The 13,857-nt window shown below is 31.9% G+C and overlaps 2 protein-coding genes across 3 annotated transcripts; one reads left to right on the top strand and one right to left on the bottom strand.

Annotated features, from left to right (window-relative positions):
* Nucleotides 1-5,017: 5,017 nt before the first annotated feature.
* LOC130973042 (putative metallophosphoesterase At3g03305) lies at nucleotides 5,018-8,177 on the top strand. The gene is made up of 4 exons (XM_057897415.1): nucleotides 5,018-5,311; nucleotides 5,573-5,814; nucleotides 6,054-7,580; nucleotides 7,673-8,177. The coding sequence occupies exons 1-4, from the start codon at nucleotides 5,056-5,058 to the stop codon at nucleotides 7,787-7,789; spliced, it is 2,142 nt and encodes a 713-aa protein (XP_057753398.1). The 5' UTR covers nucleotides 5,018-5,055; the 3' UTR covers nucleotides 7,790-8,177.
* Nucleotides 8,178-8,603: 426 nt separating this feature from the next.
* Nucleotides 8,604-13,329, bottom strand: LOC130973604 (chromatin assembly factor 1 subunit FAS1). 2 transcript variants are annotated; one of them, XM_057898222.1, is made up of 12 exons: nucleotides 12,780-13,329; nucleotides 12,321-12,420; nucleotides 11,973-12,120; nucleotides 11,767-11,890; nucleotides 11,038-11,393; nucleotides 10,631-10,951; nucleotides 10,415-10,496; nucleotides 10,212-10,340; nucleotides 9,674-10,084; nucleotides 9,386-9,523; nucleotides 9,183-9,228; nucleotides 8,604-9,096 (listed from the first exon to the last, which is right to left on the bottom strand). In XM_057898222.1, exons 1-12 carry the CDS (start codon nucleotides 13,296-13,298, stop codon nucleotides 8,948-8,950), a joined length of 2,523 nt encoding a protein of 840 aa, XP_057754205.1. In that variant the 5' UTR covers nucleotides 13,299-13,329; the 3' UTR covers nucleotides 8,604-8,947. The 2 variants fall into 2 exon arrangements, with proteins under 2 accessions (XP_057754205.1, XP_057754204.1); XM_057898221.1 differs by having other exon boundaries at nucleotides 8,604-9,102.
* Between the last annotated feature and the right edge of the window lie 528 nt (nucleotides 13,330-13,857).

A 13,857-nucleotide genomic window follows, 5' to 3' on the forward strand; every position in this document is an offset into this window, starting at 1 on the left:
CTTTATTATAATATGATATTTTTAAAGTGCAGATTTATAAATAATTTATCTTTATATAATATTAATAATTAAAAATTATTAAATAATTTAATAAATTTAATTAAATATATATTTAATAATTTTTAATTATCAACTTCACATTCTAAATACCTAAATTTTTGTTATTTTTCTAATATTTTTGTACTTGTATTTCATGTTTTTGATGTGCTAGGTGCAGATACATGAATTAATGAATATTACAGTAATGAATATGGGGCTCTTCTCATTCTAGGGCACTATTGGGGATCTTTTCAAATCACATACACACACCAAAATCAATGAAAAGAAGAAGGATTGATGATAATGATGATGACCATTTCGTAATTAATGCTCAACTGATGGAGTTCAAACACGCTTTCTACTCTGATCTTTTCATCAAAATTACAATTAATCCTTTCGCTTAAATTTACACTTTAGTTTTCATCCAACAATGTTAATATACATAAATTATTTCATTCAACTTTGATACTATAAAAAATATTTTCGTTAAAGTACTTTAAGGATATTTATTAATAAACACAAATCACCTATAATCTATGAGTATGATACATTATACATATAACACAAATCATGGGCCTTAACCATTTTTTATTATATTTTCTTCTTATATGATTTCATGAGCTCATTTTACTATATGGTATCCATCTTGGTGAATGTATTTTGTTTTTTGAAAAGTCTAACAATATATAGTGGCATATATAGTGTTAATCGTTAGTGGAAAGTTTCATGAAAGTACGTAGAGTTGTGAAATGGAATGAGTTTATCTTATGAACCAATAACCTTAGCTCAAGTGCTCAACTAGTGAGTTGGATCGGACTTTTTTGTTTTTCTTTTTTCAGTTTCTAGAGTTAAAAAAACGAAACAAAAAACTTATCGAAAGCCGAAAGTGTGCCAATTTGTCCTGACTGATTCTTTGACTTTTTTTTCCCTTCACTTGTCATAGGCTACCCTAATATCGAATTAGGTTGATCACTATTCACTTACAATGCGTTTATTAAAAGATTTTCATTTACCGATTTTGGTATTTTGGAAGAGTTTTATTTTAATATATTGACCGTACAAAAAATTTTACATTATCATCTAATTATATTCATGAATTTAATAATTTTTTAATTAGTCAATTTAAAATTTTGTTATTTTTATGATATATAAATTTTTTATACTAATAGTAGTACATAAAAATTAATTTTTTCTAACTATAAATATGATAATTGAAAATTAAGTTTGAAGCATTTTTTTCATTTTCTTTTGAAATATGATCTCTAATAAAAAATATTATATAGAACAATTAAAAATAAACTACTCAAATAGTACTCGAAAAATTCACAATGTTGACAAAAATAATTCCAAAAAATATTAATTAATAATAAATAAATCTTCAAAAAATTAAAAAATACGACAAAATAGAATTAGGTATTAAATATATATATTAACAAAAAATATTGTTTAGATCACATTTTGATATAATTTTTTGCAAGTATTATTAGAAAAATAAGATATTTTTATTTCAAAAATTGGTAATTTTATATTAAGTAATTTTTTTTAAAAAAAATTATTGTGAATAACTAAATTTTTTGAAAAGTAAAAAAAAAAAACTTGGAGAGCAAATTTTGTTTTCAATTTTTTTGTACACTTTTGAAATATTTATTCAAATGTTTCTGTTTTGGTTTCCCATGATATCCCCCAATTCGGCAGGTCAAAGACTAATCAATCGCGGTACTGAGCTCCATTTAAGGATTTGTCGCTGGCCAATAGGTTGTTGCATGTACAAGGCGAAATTCGAACCCCCAAAACTTACTTAAACGACTAATGAACTGACTATTAGACCAACTCAACTTGGTTAGAATTAAAATTTTTTTTTTGGTGAACAGAATTTAAATTTTAAATATATGATCCCGAAGCTAGAGAAAAGTATGCTTAATTTGGGCTTTCACTTGGGCATTTTTGCATAATTTTGAACCAACAATGATAACTTCTTGATACCAAAAATTAACACACTCGAAATGAACAACACCAAAAAGGGACAACACAGCTAGGAAGTGAATTGCTATGCCAAAAACTTACACGTATATTTGTCATTACGGAAAAAAAGAGTATACTTTGGTTATATTTCTGTTCAAAAGTAATTTATTTCAGTTTTAAGAAAATTGTACATTATCTTAAACTAAATTCCTTAACTAATAGTATGTAAATAACTAAATATTAAACAAATAACTGATCATTTTAATATGACTCTTTAAACATCCTCTAATTTCTTTATTTATTGAAAAATCATTTGTCTTTTAAGATGTTAAATTATCTAGCTGCACTAGAGAAGATGTTTGAGAAAAAAAAAGGATAATAGTATTAATATTTAATATCCACTCTTTATTATTATCAATAATTTAATTAGTATCTTTTTTAAGAGATTAATTAGTTCAAAGTTAAAATTCTAAGGATATAATTATCATTTTATTCAAATATTTATATAGTTATTATAAAACTACTCTAAATTATGTTAATTAATTTTATTTGATTAGTTTAAATATATATATATATATATATATATATATATATATATATATATATATATTCAATATTTTGGAATTAACATGATAAAATCTAAATATTTAATCAATAATACAAATATATTTTGCTTAAGTTATGTTTGGTAATTTTTTGGAATCTCTAACTCAGAAGTGCTTTCACCTGAACGTACGTTCACGTGAAGCTAAAAATTCAAGTTTTTGCGTTCACGTTGAGAAGATTAATGACTGTTGGAGGAGTTAGGTAAGAAATTTATTTCATATCTACCAACTATATCCTTCATTTCTTCTATAAAGAGGATGTCCATGACCACATAATTTCACACAGTAGTTCTCTCTATGTTCTTTGTTACAGAACTTTTTTTTATCAAACTCTTTCAGATTTGTTTTCATCACTGCCAAGGTAAAAATTTTAATTTTCTTTTTAATATTTTTTAGTTCTTTCTTTCATATTTTAATTTTTATGTTTTTTTATTATATTTTTTATTTATATGATAAATATTTTTCATATTATTTTTTTAGTGTTCTGATGTTATTTTTTTATTTTTTATTGGTATATTTTTATTGTATTTTTTTATTTATATGACAACTATTATTGATATAAATTTTATTTTTATTAATTTTTATTATTTTTTGTTTATATAAATTATTTTTTCTATTCTTTATTGTACTATATTTATGTTATGTATAAAATTTTGTATTTTTTTATTTGATTATATTCATATAAATTTTATTTACTTTTTATTATAATTTTTTTATTCATATGATATATATTGTTGGTTGTAATTATTATATATTATGTTTGTACGATTTTTTTTTGTTTTTGTTTTTTATTTTTATTGTACTTTATTTGATTTTATTATATAGTAATTATAAGTATCAAAAGAGTCATAAATAATAAAAATTTATAGTCCAAAATATACTAATTAAAGAGTACCCACGAAACTAAAATAAATTATAAAATCTTTTTTTTGTTTGACATTATAAATATATAGTACTCTCTTTTATATTTTTATTTCTTATTGTTTTTTAGTTCATATGAATTTTTTTATTATTTACTGTTCTTTATGTTTAATATGTAAGGTGTCTTTTTTATTTTTATTTGACTTTGTTCTTTTTTATTTTTTACTTATTTTTATTATTGACCCTTTTTTTATATTGTTTTTCAGTATTCTAATCTCTGATCTCTCAAGTATGTTATTAATTTTTTTTATGGTATTCTTATTATTTCTTGTTCATATGAATTTTATTTTTCTTCTCTTTTATGCACGGTATATTATTGGTTTTATATGATATATATTGTTGATATATATTGTTCATATGAATTTTATTTTTCTTCTCTTTTATTATTATATCCTTTGGGAAGACACTGCGCATGATGCTCGTGTATTTAATAATGCTATTACAGTTCCTACCATGAATTTTTCGCATCATTCTCCAGGTTAATTTTTATCATTTTCTTACAAATAAATTATATTTACTTGATTATCATGTAACTAATTTTATTTCTTATTAGGTAAATATTATTTGGTAGATGCTGGTTATCTAACACCGAAAGGATATATTGGTCTATATAAATGTGAGCGCTATCATCTTGCAGATTTTAAGCGTTCTTCTAGATTTACAAATCATAATGAAGTATTTAATTATTATCACTCAAGCTTAAGATGCACAATAGAAAAGATTTTTGGAGTGTGAAAAAATAGATTTGCTATCTTGCGACACATGCCAAGTTCAAAATTGAAACTCAAGTGCAGATAGTGTGTACAACAATGACTATTCATAATTTTATTAGAAGACATTCAGATACTGAGTTTAATCAATATGAACATGCAAACATTCTTGATGGAGAAGATAATAGTTATGTTGGTGAAAGCTCATATCAAACTCTAACCATTAGCTCTTCTGCAGAAATAGATCATGTTCGAGACTCGATTAGAGATCAAATTATTAATAATAATAGTATTCTTATGTACTAATTTTGTATAAGATATTATTTTTTATGTATTTCATTAGTGTTTTATCTTTTAATTTAATATTTATTAGTGTTTTTATGTATTAAAATATATTTTGTCAATTTTTATATATTATTTTAATTTAGTAAGTAAATATTAATTTTATTATAAAATAAATTAATAAGATCTATTCAAATATTTAAAGTAAAATAATAAAATAATATAAAAAATAATATTTTAATTGATGTTTATTTTAATAATTTTTTATCTAAAAATAATTTTAAATAATATAATTCAAACAACATTTATTTTACTATAATTAATTTTAATATAAAAATTACCAAATACAAATCACATTAACACAAACTTACTTTTCATCAAAAGCAAGTTTGCAACTGAAATCCAAACACACACTTCATCAACTTGCTTTGCCCAAAGTCAATTTTTCCCACGTTTAAAAAAAAAAAAAAAATTTCCGGAATCAAAACCAAAATCAGAGAAGGGTAACACGATTTCACCTTCAACGAAGAAGGAACATGAACCTCCTCCTTCTTGTGATTCTCTGTTTCATCTCCTTCTACACTCCAACAACTGCTGGCAATGGAAGCAAAACAGAAGAAAGGGTGATTCAAACAAAAGGTGCCCATGATTCTGTGCTTTGGGTGGTTCAATTCTCCGACCTCCATTTCAGTGTTCACCATCCTGACAGAGCCATCGATTTCCATGACCTCGTGGGACCCGCACTTTCCTTCATCAACCCCTCCTTGGTCCTCATCACTGGTGATCTTACTGGTATGTCTGTGTTTTTCTCTCTCTATGAACACTGTCACTGTGTGTCAAAGTTTCGATTTTTCATGTTTCAATGAGCGAAGATGTTGTTTTTTCTATGTGGGGTGTTGTTGCTGATGTTGTAAACAATGTTATGTAATTATGTTAATTTCATACATGATAATCATCTGAATTTATTAGCATTTTTCATGTTTCAACGAGGGTGTTGTTAGGATTTTATTTTAATGTTGTTTATTGTGTTATGTTGAATTTGCCACTGTCCAGATGGAAAAAGCAAGGACTTATTAACAATGAAGCAAAATGAGGATGAGTGGATGGAATACAAGACTGTGATGGACAGTGTTATTCAGAGGAGTGGGATTGACAAGAACTTGTTCTTTGACCTGAGAGGCAATCATGATAATTTCGGTGTACCGGATGTTGGAGGTTCGTTCGATTTCTTTTCTAAGCTCAGCATCAATGGACAGTTGGGCAGGACTGGGAGTGTCAATAGTGTTACCCTTGAGGTCAGCTTACTCGCTCATTCATTTGCTCATATTGAATTATATGTCATTCTATTAAATTGAAAATCACAAAATGATTCCTTTTCCCTTCTATCATTTTGGTGGATTGTATGTTCTTCTGTCAATTTAGAAATCCTCTCCTGTCAGTAACACTGCTGAGTCAACCATGGTTGAATTATATGTACATGTATATATATAGTTTTCCCTTGTTTATTCATGCATGCTTGCATACTATGACACAGACGCCAGAGCGGAAACATCTCTTTGTTGGGTTAGACACCACAATGTTGACTGGCTTACGAGGTCCAACCAATCTTTTTGGGCATCCCACAGACCAATTACTAAGTGATCTAGACTTGGAACTCTCACGCTGGGATTCTCAGTCAGAAAAACCTGTTACCAAAATCGCCTTTGGGCATTTTCCACTCTCATTTTCCGCACCCTCTGGTTCTGGAAGGACGTTGGAAGATGTTTTCCTAAAGCATTCCATCTCAGCTTACCTGTGTGGGCATCTCCATATCAAATTTGGTAAGAACTTAAAGCGACACCATCTGTTGGGTAATCAGTTTCTACCTTTCCAGAAGCTGTTTCAGACTAACATGCATCGGAGCTCTTTTGGAAGTACTGTAAATTGTTCATCAGAAGTTCCACCAATTCAGGAGTTTTGGGAGTGGGAGATGGGTGATTGGAGATGGAATAGAGCCATGCGAATTTTAGCCATTGATAGAGGCCATGTTTCATTCGTTGATCTCAATTTCAAGTCAGGAGCCAAAGATGTGATTATATTACCCACTTTTCCTTTAGACTCTCGTTTCATGTTGACATCATTATCCCATCACAACTATGAATGTCGAAATGTGGCCCTTTCGTCTTATGAGACAATTAGATCTCTGGTGTTTTCTGATTCTCCAATGGTGTCTGTTATGGCTAGGGTCTATGATTTGCAATCTGGAAGTCTTGTTTTAGTGGCAGAAGCGAAAATGAATAAGCATGCTGACGAGGCTTCCAGGGAGAGCCTCTATGTTGCTCCATGGAATTACAAAGCCTATGAGGATGCTTCTCCTGATAGGTATTGGCTTCAAATTGAAGCAAAAGACAACATGGGCAGATCAACTTTAAGTGAATTAAGGCCATTTTCCATTAATGGTCACAATTTCGAGTTTTCTTGGAGCTGGAAGGAGTTTTTGGTCATGGGATGTCAATGGGCTGCACTATATTTCCCGTTATTCTGGTCTGCTCTTTATGCTATGTTCTTCATTCTTCTTCTTCCAAAAGCTCTTCTTGTTTTTCCAAAGAAGATATACACTTACAAGAACTTCCTCACCAATAAAGGGCTCATAAGTGGTGTTTTATGGATTCTCCAAGAGCTCTGTAGGGTTCACACGTTGTGGTTCAGTTGGGTAGGATACCTATTCTATCTTATATTGTTTCCCTGGTTTATGGGGTATATTTTTACCGAAGCTAAAAGGAAAGGATACATGACCTTTAGAGGCTGGGTTATTGAGACTTCTGATAGAAAGGGGCAGCATGAGTATGTTGGATTTCCGGATATCATGGTGGTGGTTCTTCCCCATCTATTATTCGTGGTTTTGCCTGCAATTTTAGTGACAAGTGCACTGACGGCTGAAAGAGCGATTTACCGGGAGCACATGTTAGAGTCTTCGGGGAAGAAAAAAGATGATATTGATTTGAACAGTAGAAGATGCAACCGACGGACTCGGAAGCTTCTATTTGTGGTGTGCTTGGTGATTTGTATGAAGCATTTTATGGTAAGGCTTAACTGTTTTTTGGCTATTGTTTTTTGTTTTCCTATTTGTTCTAGCCTTCGCTCATCTTGTCACTTTTCACTATTCTGTTACAGAATTGCAGAACTCTGACAAAAGCTTATGACATGAACCCTGTGCTCCATTTCCTGGGGTATGGTGTTTCGATCCCATTGTTGTTGGCATACGCTATCGGCAAAACAAGAAGTGCTTAACAACACTGGTTGGAAGGGTTCACTAGTACTCACTATTTACTCTCCTTGACAAAGCTTTCTTTGAATGATCCTAACTATAGATTTATTTTTGTGAGGTCACCACAGTCAAAAAATTGGTTGAAACTTGAGGGTTCGACTAATATATACACTTCTTTAGAATTGAAGTCATCAAAGAGATCATGTAATACCAGTCACAACCACTTGTTCCTGAGAATGCCCAAAGCAGAGTCTAGGGCTCTGCAGTTCTGCATGTGTTATGTTCATATGTTGTTGGATTGGTTAAAGAGATATCCAACAAGGTTACTTACTGTTACTACTTGTATTTGAGCTGACTGAGTTAGGCATCTAAGCCTATTGAATCATAAGAATTTGAAATTGTAATGTGATCGATCATGCATTCCAATCTAAAATAGAACAATCAAAAGTATTTACTATCAATCGTTTACATTTTTGTGTGGGGGAGGGGTAATGAAATTCACTGTCATAGTGACGTATTCATAACATGTAATTTAGAAGATTTACACCGTATTAATACCAAAGCTTATTTGATGTCCATTTTCATGCATTTAAAATTTTGATAAAAAAAAAAGGATAATTCTTGTGCTCTGAATTTATGTTTTTATTTCTTTATAAATTCTTGAGAACAAGAAATAATAAAATAGAAAGAGAAAAATCAAGCAGGCAAGAAGCAACTAGTCAATGTTTTGCTGACATCTAGATTTTCTTTTTCAAATCAGAAACATCTCAATTTCATTTGATCTCATCAGGCTACCAAAGTCCAAAACACAAAATAGTGTAAGTAAGACAAATATAGTCAACGAAAGGGCCGATTGTACTGGAGGTGTTGACTTCTTTCTCGGTTTTACAGTCCAGCTTATAGCATGGTGCTATTATACAATACAGCTTTGGATTTCATATAGCATAATAAGAGACTCCCAAGATGGCGCAACTAGACTTGCGCTGTTTCAGTGTAATGTAGTCACTTGACAGTTCTGTGAATGCCATACAAACAGAAAAAGCAGACAGTATCGACAAACAGTAATCAGAAACTAGCTTAATGAATCATGAAACACAACCCCTAACACCTCCAACCTTCACAAAAATATAAACATAAATCTGAAAGGAGCAGAAATGCCATTAGGTAATGACATCATTGGACTAGATGTTGTACGAACTCTGCTGTTGTTCTTGATTACTGCCAGAATGTGATTTCAGGGATGATATTGGTGAAATTTCACCGGGTCTCATACTTCCATCCACAGGTGGCAAGCATCTTTTGAAGAAAAATGCAGCAATGCTTCTCTTTTCTGCATCTTCATATATACATTTAATTTAGATGAAGGAAAACTAAATCAAAATTTGGGTAAATGAGTGGAAAATCAAAATTGCATACCAGGGTTAACAGGCAAACCAAGCTTAAGTAAAACTTCCTTCTTCACCTGGATTAAAGTTAGAACATGATTTTAAGATACAAACATGAGATCGACCATAAAGTAAAATGTATCACACCAATAGACTCAATACAGCACTGTATGAAAGGAAAGGAATCATTTGAGCCAGCAATTAGTAGATTGTGGAATCTTCAAGCTCACATACCTGCCAGCGGTTATCAACATAGTCTGATACTTCACGCACTTTATTCTTTAGTAGGGACTTTGAGACAGATGGGAATTTTTGTTGCAAAGACCCTAACACTTTATTTATGCTCTGAGAACAATTCTGAATAGTAGTAACCTAGAAAAATAGCCTTACCCTGTAAGATGATAAAATATGCATACTGCAGCATAATATCAAGCTAAAAATTTATCACAAAAAAATAAAGAGCAGTCTTGCAAAAGCAATCCCTAAGAGATACAAGTTAGTAATGAAACCCGTGCAGCTTACAATTATTGGTAGGTCTGAGTCCAGTATATGAGCCATATCAGACAAAGGAGTAGCACCACCTTTATCATTAGGGAGACAGGTTTCGTGGTCCTCATCTTGCACTTTCTCTATAGATATTTCTATATATGAGCCACCAGGTATTACACACATACTCAAGGCCTGCAAGAACGTTTGCTCCTGTTTAGGAGTTCCACTTAGACTTCGATCCAATAACAGACCCTGGTTATGAGTCAAATTTGTTATAATCAACGGTTGATTTTTTCGAAGAGCATGCTCTGTCAAACTGTTTAAATATTTCTGATGTCGAAGTAATGCATAAAACTCCTCGTTTTCACTGTCATCCTTACTGCTTGGCGTGCTATCAACCCCCTCAGTTTCAATGTCAATTTCCATTCCGTCCACTTGTGCACCCTACATATGAATAAACAGAGTTAATGACGCTCAGGCGTATAGGAACATACCAAAAGGTCCAAATTGGAATCATTGAATTCAAAACATAACAAATGCAAATTCAGTACAACAATAGCAGAGTCTCTACCTCATCTTCTGAGAGATATCCGTCAGGTACAAAAAACCCATCTTCACTTTCTTCATCAGATTTGGGACAATCCTCTGGAGATTCATCTTCATCTTTGTCACAATCTGAAAGACTTTCACCAGGTTCCTCCTGGAAAATTATGCACATTAGCAGGTGGAATCCATTTGATATTCCATCAACTTAAATACAAAAATTCAATGCACCTCTTCCCATTCCTCATCACTGCTGACATCATAATCCAGGATTGGGTCCTTTCTTAAAGGATGGCGTGGTCCAACAGCATTACTACAAATACATATTTCAACAAATAAGCAAATTCAAGAATTTAATCAACAAATGAGGGTTTAATAGTGATGACCAGTAAAGGGCTTTAAGTACACATAGCACTAACCCCAAAATCTACTCGAGCATAATCTAACCTTTTTGTGGGCCAAATACCATAAAAGGCAGGTCTATGAGCTTTATCAAACTGCAATAATTGTTTTGCCCGAGAGTACTTCTTAGCCTCAGGAGGTGAACTATCTACATTCATTGGGGATGATCCAATATCAGAACTGCATTCTCCCGGTCTGTCTTCAAGTCCTTCCATGCCCAACTCATCATAATTAGCATCAGATTTAGAACCCGTCAGCTTAAGTTCCTTAAAAATCTCAGTCCTGGGTTTTTGACGTAAACCCCATCTTTGTTTTCTGTTTGACCTAATTAACTGACCTAAATTGCGCCATGTTGAAAAGTGTAACCTGCAAAGTCAGATTTTTTTCTCCTGAGACCTACAAACAACTTGGTTAAAGACTAAACCCAAAGGAAAAGAAGAGAAAAAACTTACTTGCGAATATTCTCAAGCACAATTTCACTACTTGATGCAAAAGTACTATCCATTGAAAGAGTAGCTGAGTCAGTCACACTTTCACTCTTATTATTAGACAAATCAGGTGCAATTTCTTTGGGTGGGACATCATCATTCTGAAATGCAGGGTTACTATCAGTTTTAGTTCTTTTAAGAAAACGTTCCATGAGTGAGGCTTGCTTTTGTATAGAACGCTTCTTTTTCAGTTCAGCTTCTTCTTTCTCTCGGCGACGTTGACTCTTTACTGCTTCATCTGCCTGCTTTTGCTGTTTCCTCTTTTCACCACTTTTCTCATCATTTTGTGCTTCACCTTGCAACAATTTCGAATCTAATTCCTGCAAAAAAGTGCACAGAGAAAACAATCTCTAGTAATCAGAAGGTGAAATCATTTTACTGCATACTAAAGCTTAGGGGGGAAAACATATTTAACCACCGCAAGTTATAACAAATATTCTAAAAGGTGACAAACAATCCTAGTAAAGTAGTAGCACCAAGAAGTTAAACGCAAATCGTATTAAACCTCCTGCAGATGCTTTATTGCATTTTCACCTTTCCTTTTTTTATCTATTTTTCTTTGGCAATATAAATTTTCAACTCAAATGAGCGCTAGCTGATATTTCTAAAGACTGACTATAAACAACGACAAGAAATAAGCAATTTCAATATTAACACTACAAAAGTACAAAAAATGGTTCAAACAAAACTTACTCCAGGCTGCATTTCTCTTTTCATTTCACTGGTCATGCTTTCTTTCTCTTTCTCACTTTCCCTCCTATTTTTTTCCAGCTGCTTAACAAGCAATTTTTCTTCTAGGTTTGCTTTCTTCTTATCCCTAGAAATATCATTCAAATAAATCAGATCAAGTAAATTTATATATCCAATATAACAGGGAAACATATTATGTAATGACGTACATGTCTATGCTGTTTTTCTGAAACAATCCATCCACTAACAAACGGATATCTGCCTCAGTAATAGCTTTACCAAGCTTTGTTGATGCCTTCAATATTCCTTTATTGTAATTTCGCTCACTCTCTAGATTCTTCATTGAGGATATCATTTCTGAAATGTGGTGCAAGTCAAATATACACAGTATACTGGCAAATTACCCCTTTCACTGAACTCAATAAAAATGTCTAGAAAATGGCCAAACACAACAAACACTGGCATAAATATCAATAATTGTAATTTTTGAATTAACATGCACAATGTAGCCCTTGTAGCCTATGAATTACATAAAATGACTCAAGGAAACACAATACCAGAGACAGCTGTTATCCTCTCATGTATTCTTTTCCTGCAAGTACGCCGAACGACAAACTGTCCTCGAACAGATTTGGGAATCAATTTCATATCCCTGGTCTACAAATTACCCAATAGCAAATTAATCAACAGACAGATATTCCATAAAAAATAACCTATATTTCGTATAAACTTGAATTATCAATTTGCGATATATACTGCCTTTCATATCAAAATCCTTTAGATGCTTTTGGAGCAAGAAGATAATTCTTGTTGTAGTCCATTCCATGTTCAATATGGACCACCTTGTCTCCATAAACATCCATTACCTTCTCAAAGAAAATTCTAGAAGAAGATAATGGATCATAGTAAGAAATCTCTAGGTATTTGAAAATTTCACACTACTATAAAGAATCATATTCTACATTAACACAGTTCTACGAATAACGCTGAATAGTATCTAAAGAATCATCAATCACCTCCCAACACCAAAAACAGGATTTGGATTGGTCCTCTAATATATCAGCATCGGCATTGGCCACACCGTACATCATCCTCTGTCCCAACATAAGCACGCTGCTCTTCACAGACGCGTGAGTCACTTGCTCCACCGCTGCAGCATTATCACCATTCTTCAATTTGTCATGAATCTCATCCACAAGCTTCGACAGCGGAAGCTCGCTCTCCTCCATAAGCGCAGCAACAACACCGTTTCTAGAACCGCACTCTCCAAGCTCAATGCTAACCTTCTGATCCATCACTTCCCTGTAGTAACTGAACAATCCTTCAAGCTCCTTTTCGAGCGATTCGACGAACGCTTGCTTCTCCTCAGCGGTCTTCAGATTCTGCAACATCGTGATAACCTTCTTGCGACTCCAACCGTTTCTGGGTCGATTAGGTTTTGGATCTTTGGAAGGAGGGAGTTTGGCGTCAAGATCGATTAACATCGGTTCTGCCATTTGCAGAGAAAATTGACTAGAATTGATAAACGAGGACATCTAACCCTATTCCTATTTCTCTCCCTTTAGAAACCCTGATTGTAGCGAAAAAGAAATGGCGGAAACTAAGGAATAGATAAGTAAGAATATGAAAGTTTTTCATGAAATTTTCCCGCCAAATATTTGGCGGCTTCCACCCTTTTCCCTCCGATTCATTTGTTGTGAGTAGGGTGAAGTAGGGGTGGAACAGGCCAGGCTAGGCTTGGCTTTACTCTTAACAAGTCAGGCCTATAATAGAGTATATTGACCTTAACCTGACCTGTAGCCTGGTATAGGCTTTTTAGTGAGTATTAAACCTGGCCTGTTGTTAAATCTGGCATAGCCTGAAGCCTATCAATAGACCTATTTTTTTTGTAATAATAATTAAATTTAAGATATAATTTAATTTTTAAAATTATAAAATATAAAATAATAAATTTATGAATAATATTGATACAAAATAAAGACAAAATATCAATAAATAACTACTAGTAATTAAAAAAAAGATAATATATATATAAATATATTTTCACTTGACTACTTTTAAAATATGTAACATATCAAAATAAAAAAGTTCATC

The sequence above is a fragment of the Arachis stenosperma genome, chromosome 4 (genome assembly GCF_014773155.1).
Source record: "Arachis stenosperma cultivar V10309 chromosome 4, arast.V10309.gnm1.PFL2, whole genome shotgun sequence".
Lineage (NCBI taxonomy): Eukaryota > Viridiplantae > Streptophyta > Magnoliopsida > Fabales > Fabaceae > Arachis > Arachis stenosperma.

Excerpts from the sequence above, each read along its gene's own strand:
- LOC130973042 (XM_057897415.1), top strand. The coding sequence starts at position 5,056 with ATGAACCTCCTCCTTCTTGTGATTCTCTGTTTCATCTCCTTCTACACT. Across the intron at positions 5,815-6,053 it reads TCAATAGTGTTACCCTTGAG|ACGCCAGAGCGGAAACATCT; the intron begins GTCAGCTTACTC and ends ACTATGACACAG. Across the intron at positions 7,581-7,672 it reads TTTGTATGAAGCATTTTATG|AATTGCAGAACTCTGACAAA; the intron begins GTAAGGCTTAAC and ends ATTCTGTTACAG.
- LOC130973604 (XM_057898221.1), bottom strand. The coding sequence starts at position 13,298 with ATGTCCTCGTTTATCAATTCTAGTCAATTTTCTCTGCAAATGGCAGAA. Across the intron at positions 10,341-10,414 it reads GTGATGAGGAATGGGAAGAG|GAGGAACCTGGTGAAAGTCT; the intron begins GTGCATTGAATT and ends ATAATTTTCCAG. Across the intron at positions 9,524-9,673 it reads ACTCAGACCTACCAATAATT|GTTACTACTATTCAGAATTG; the intron begins GTAAGCTGCACG and ends CTATTTTTCTAG.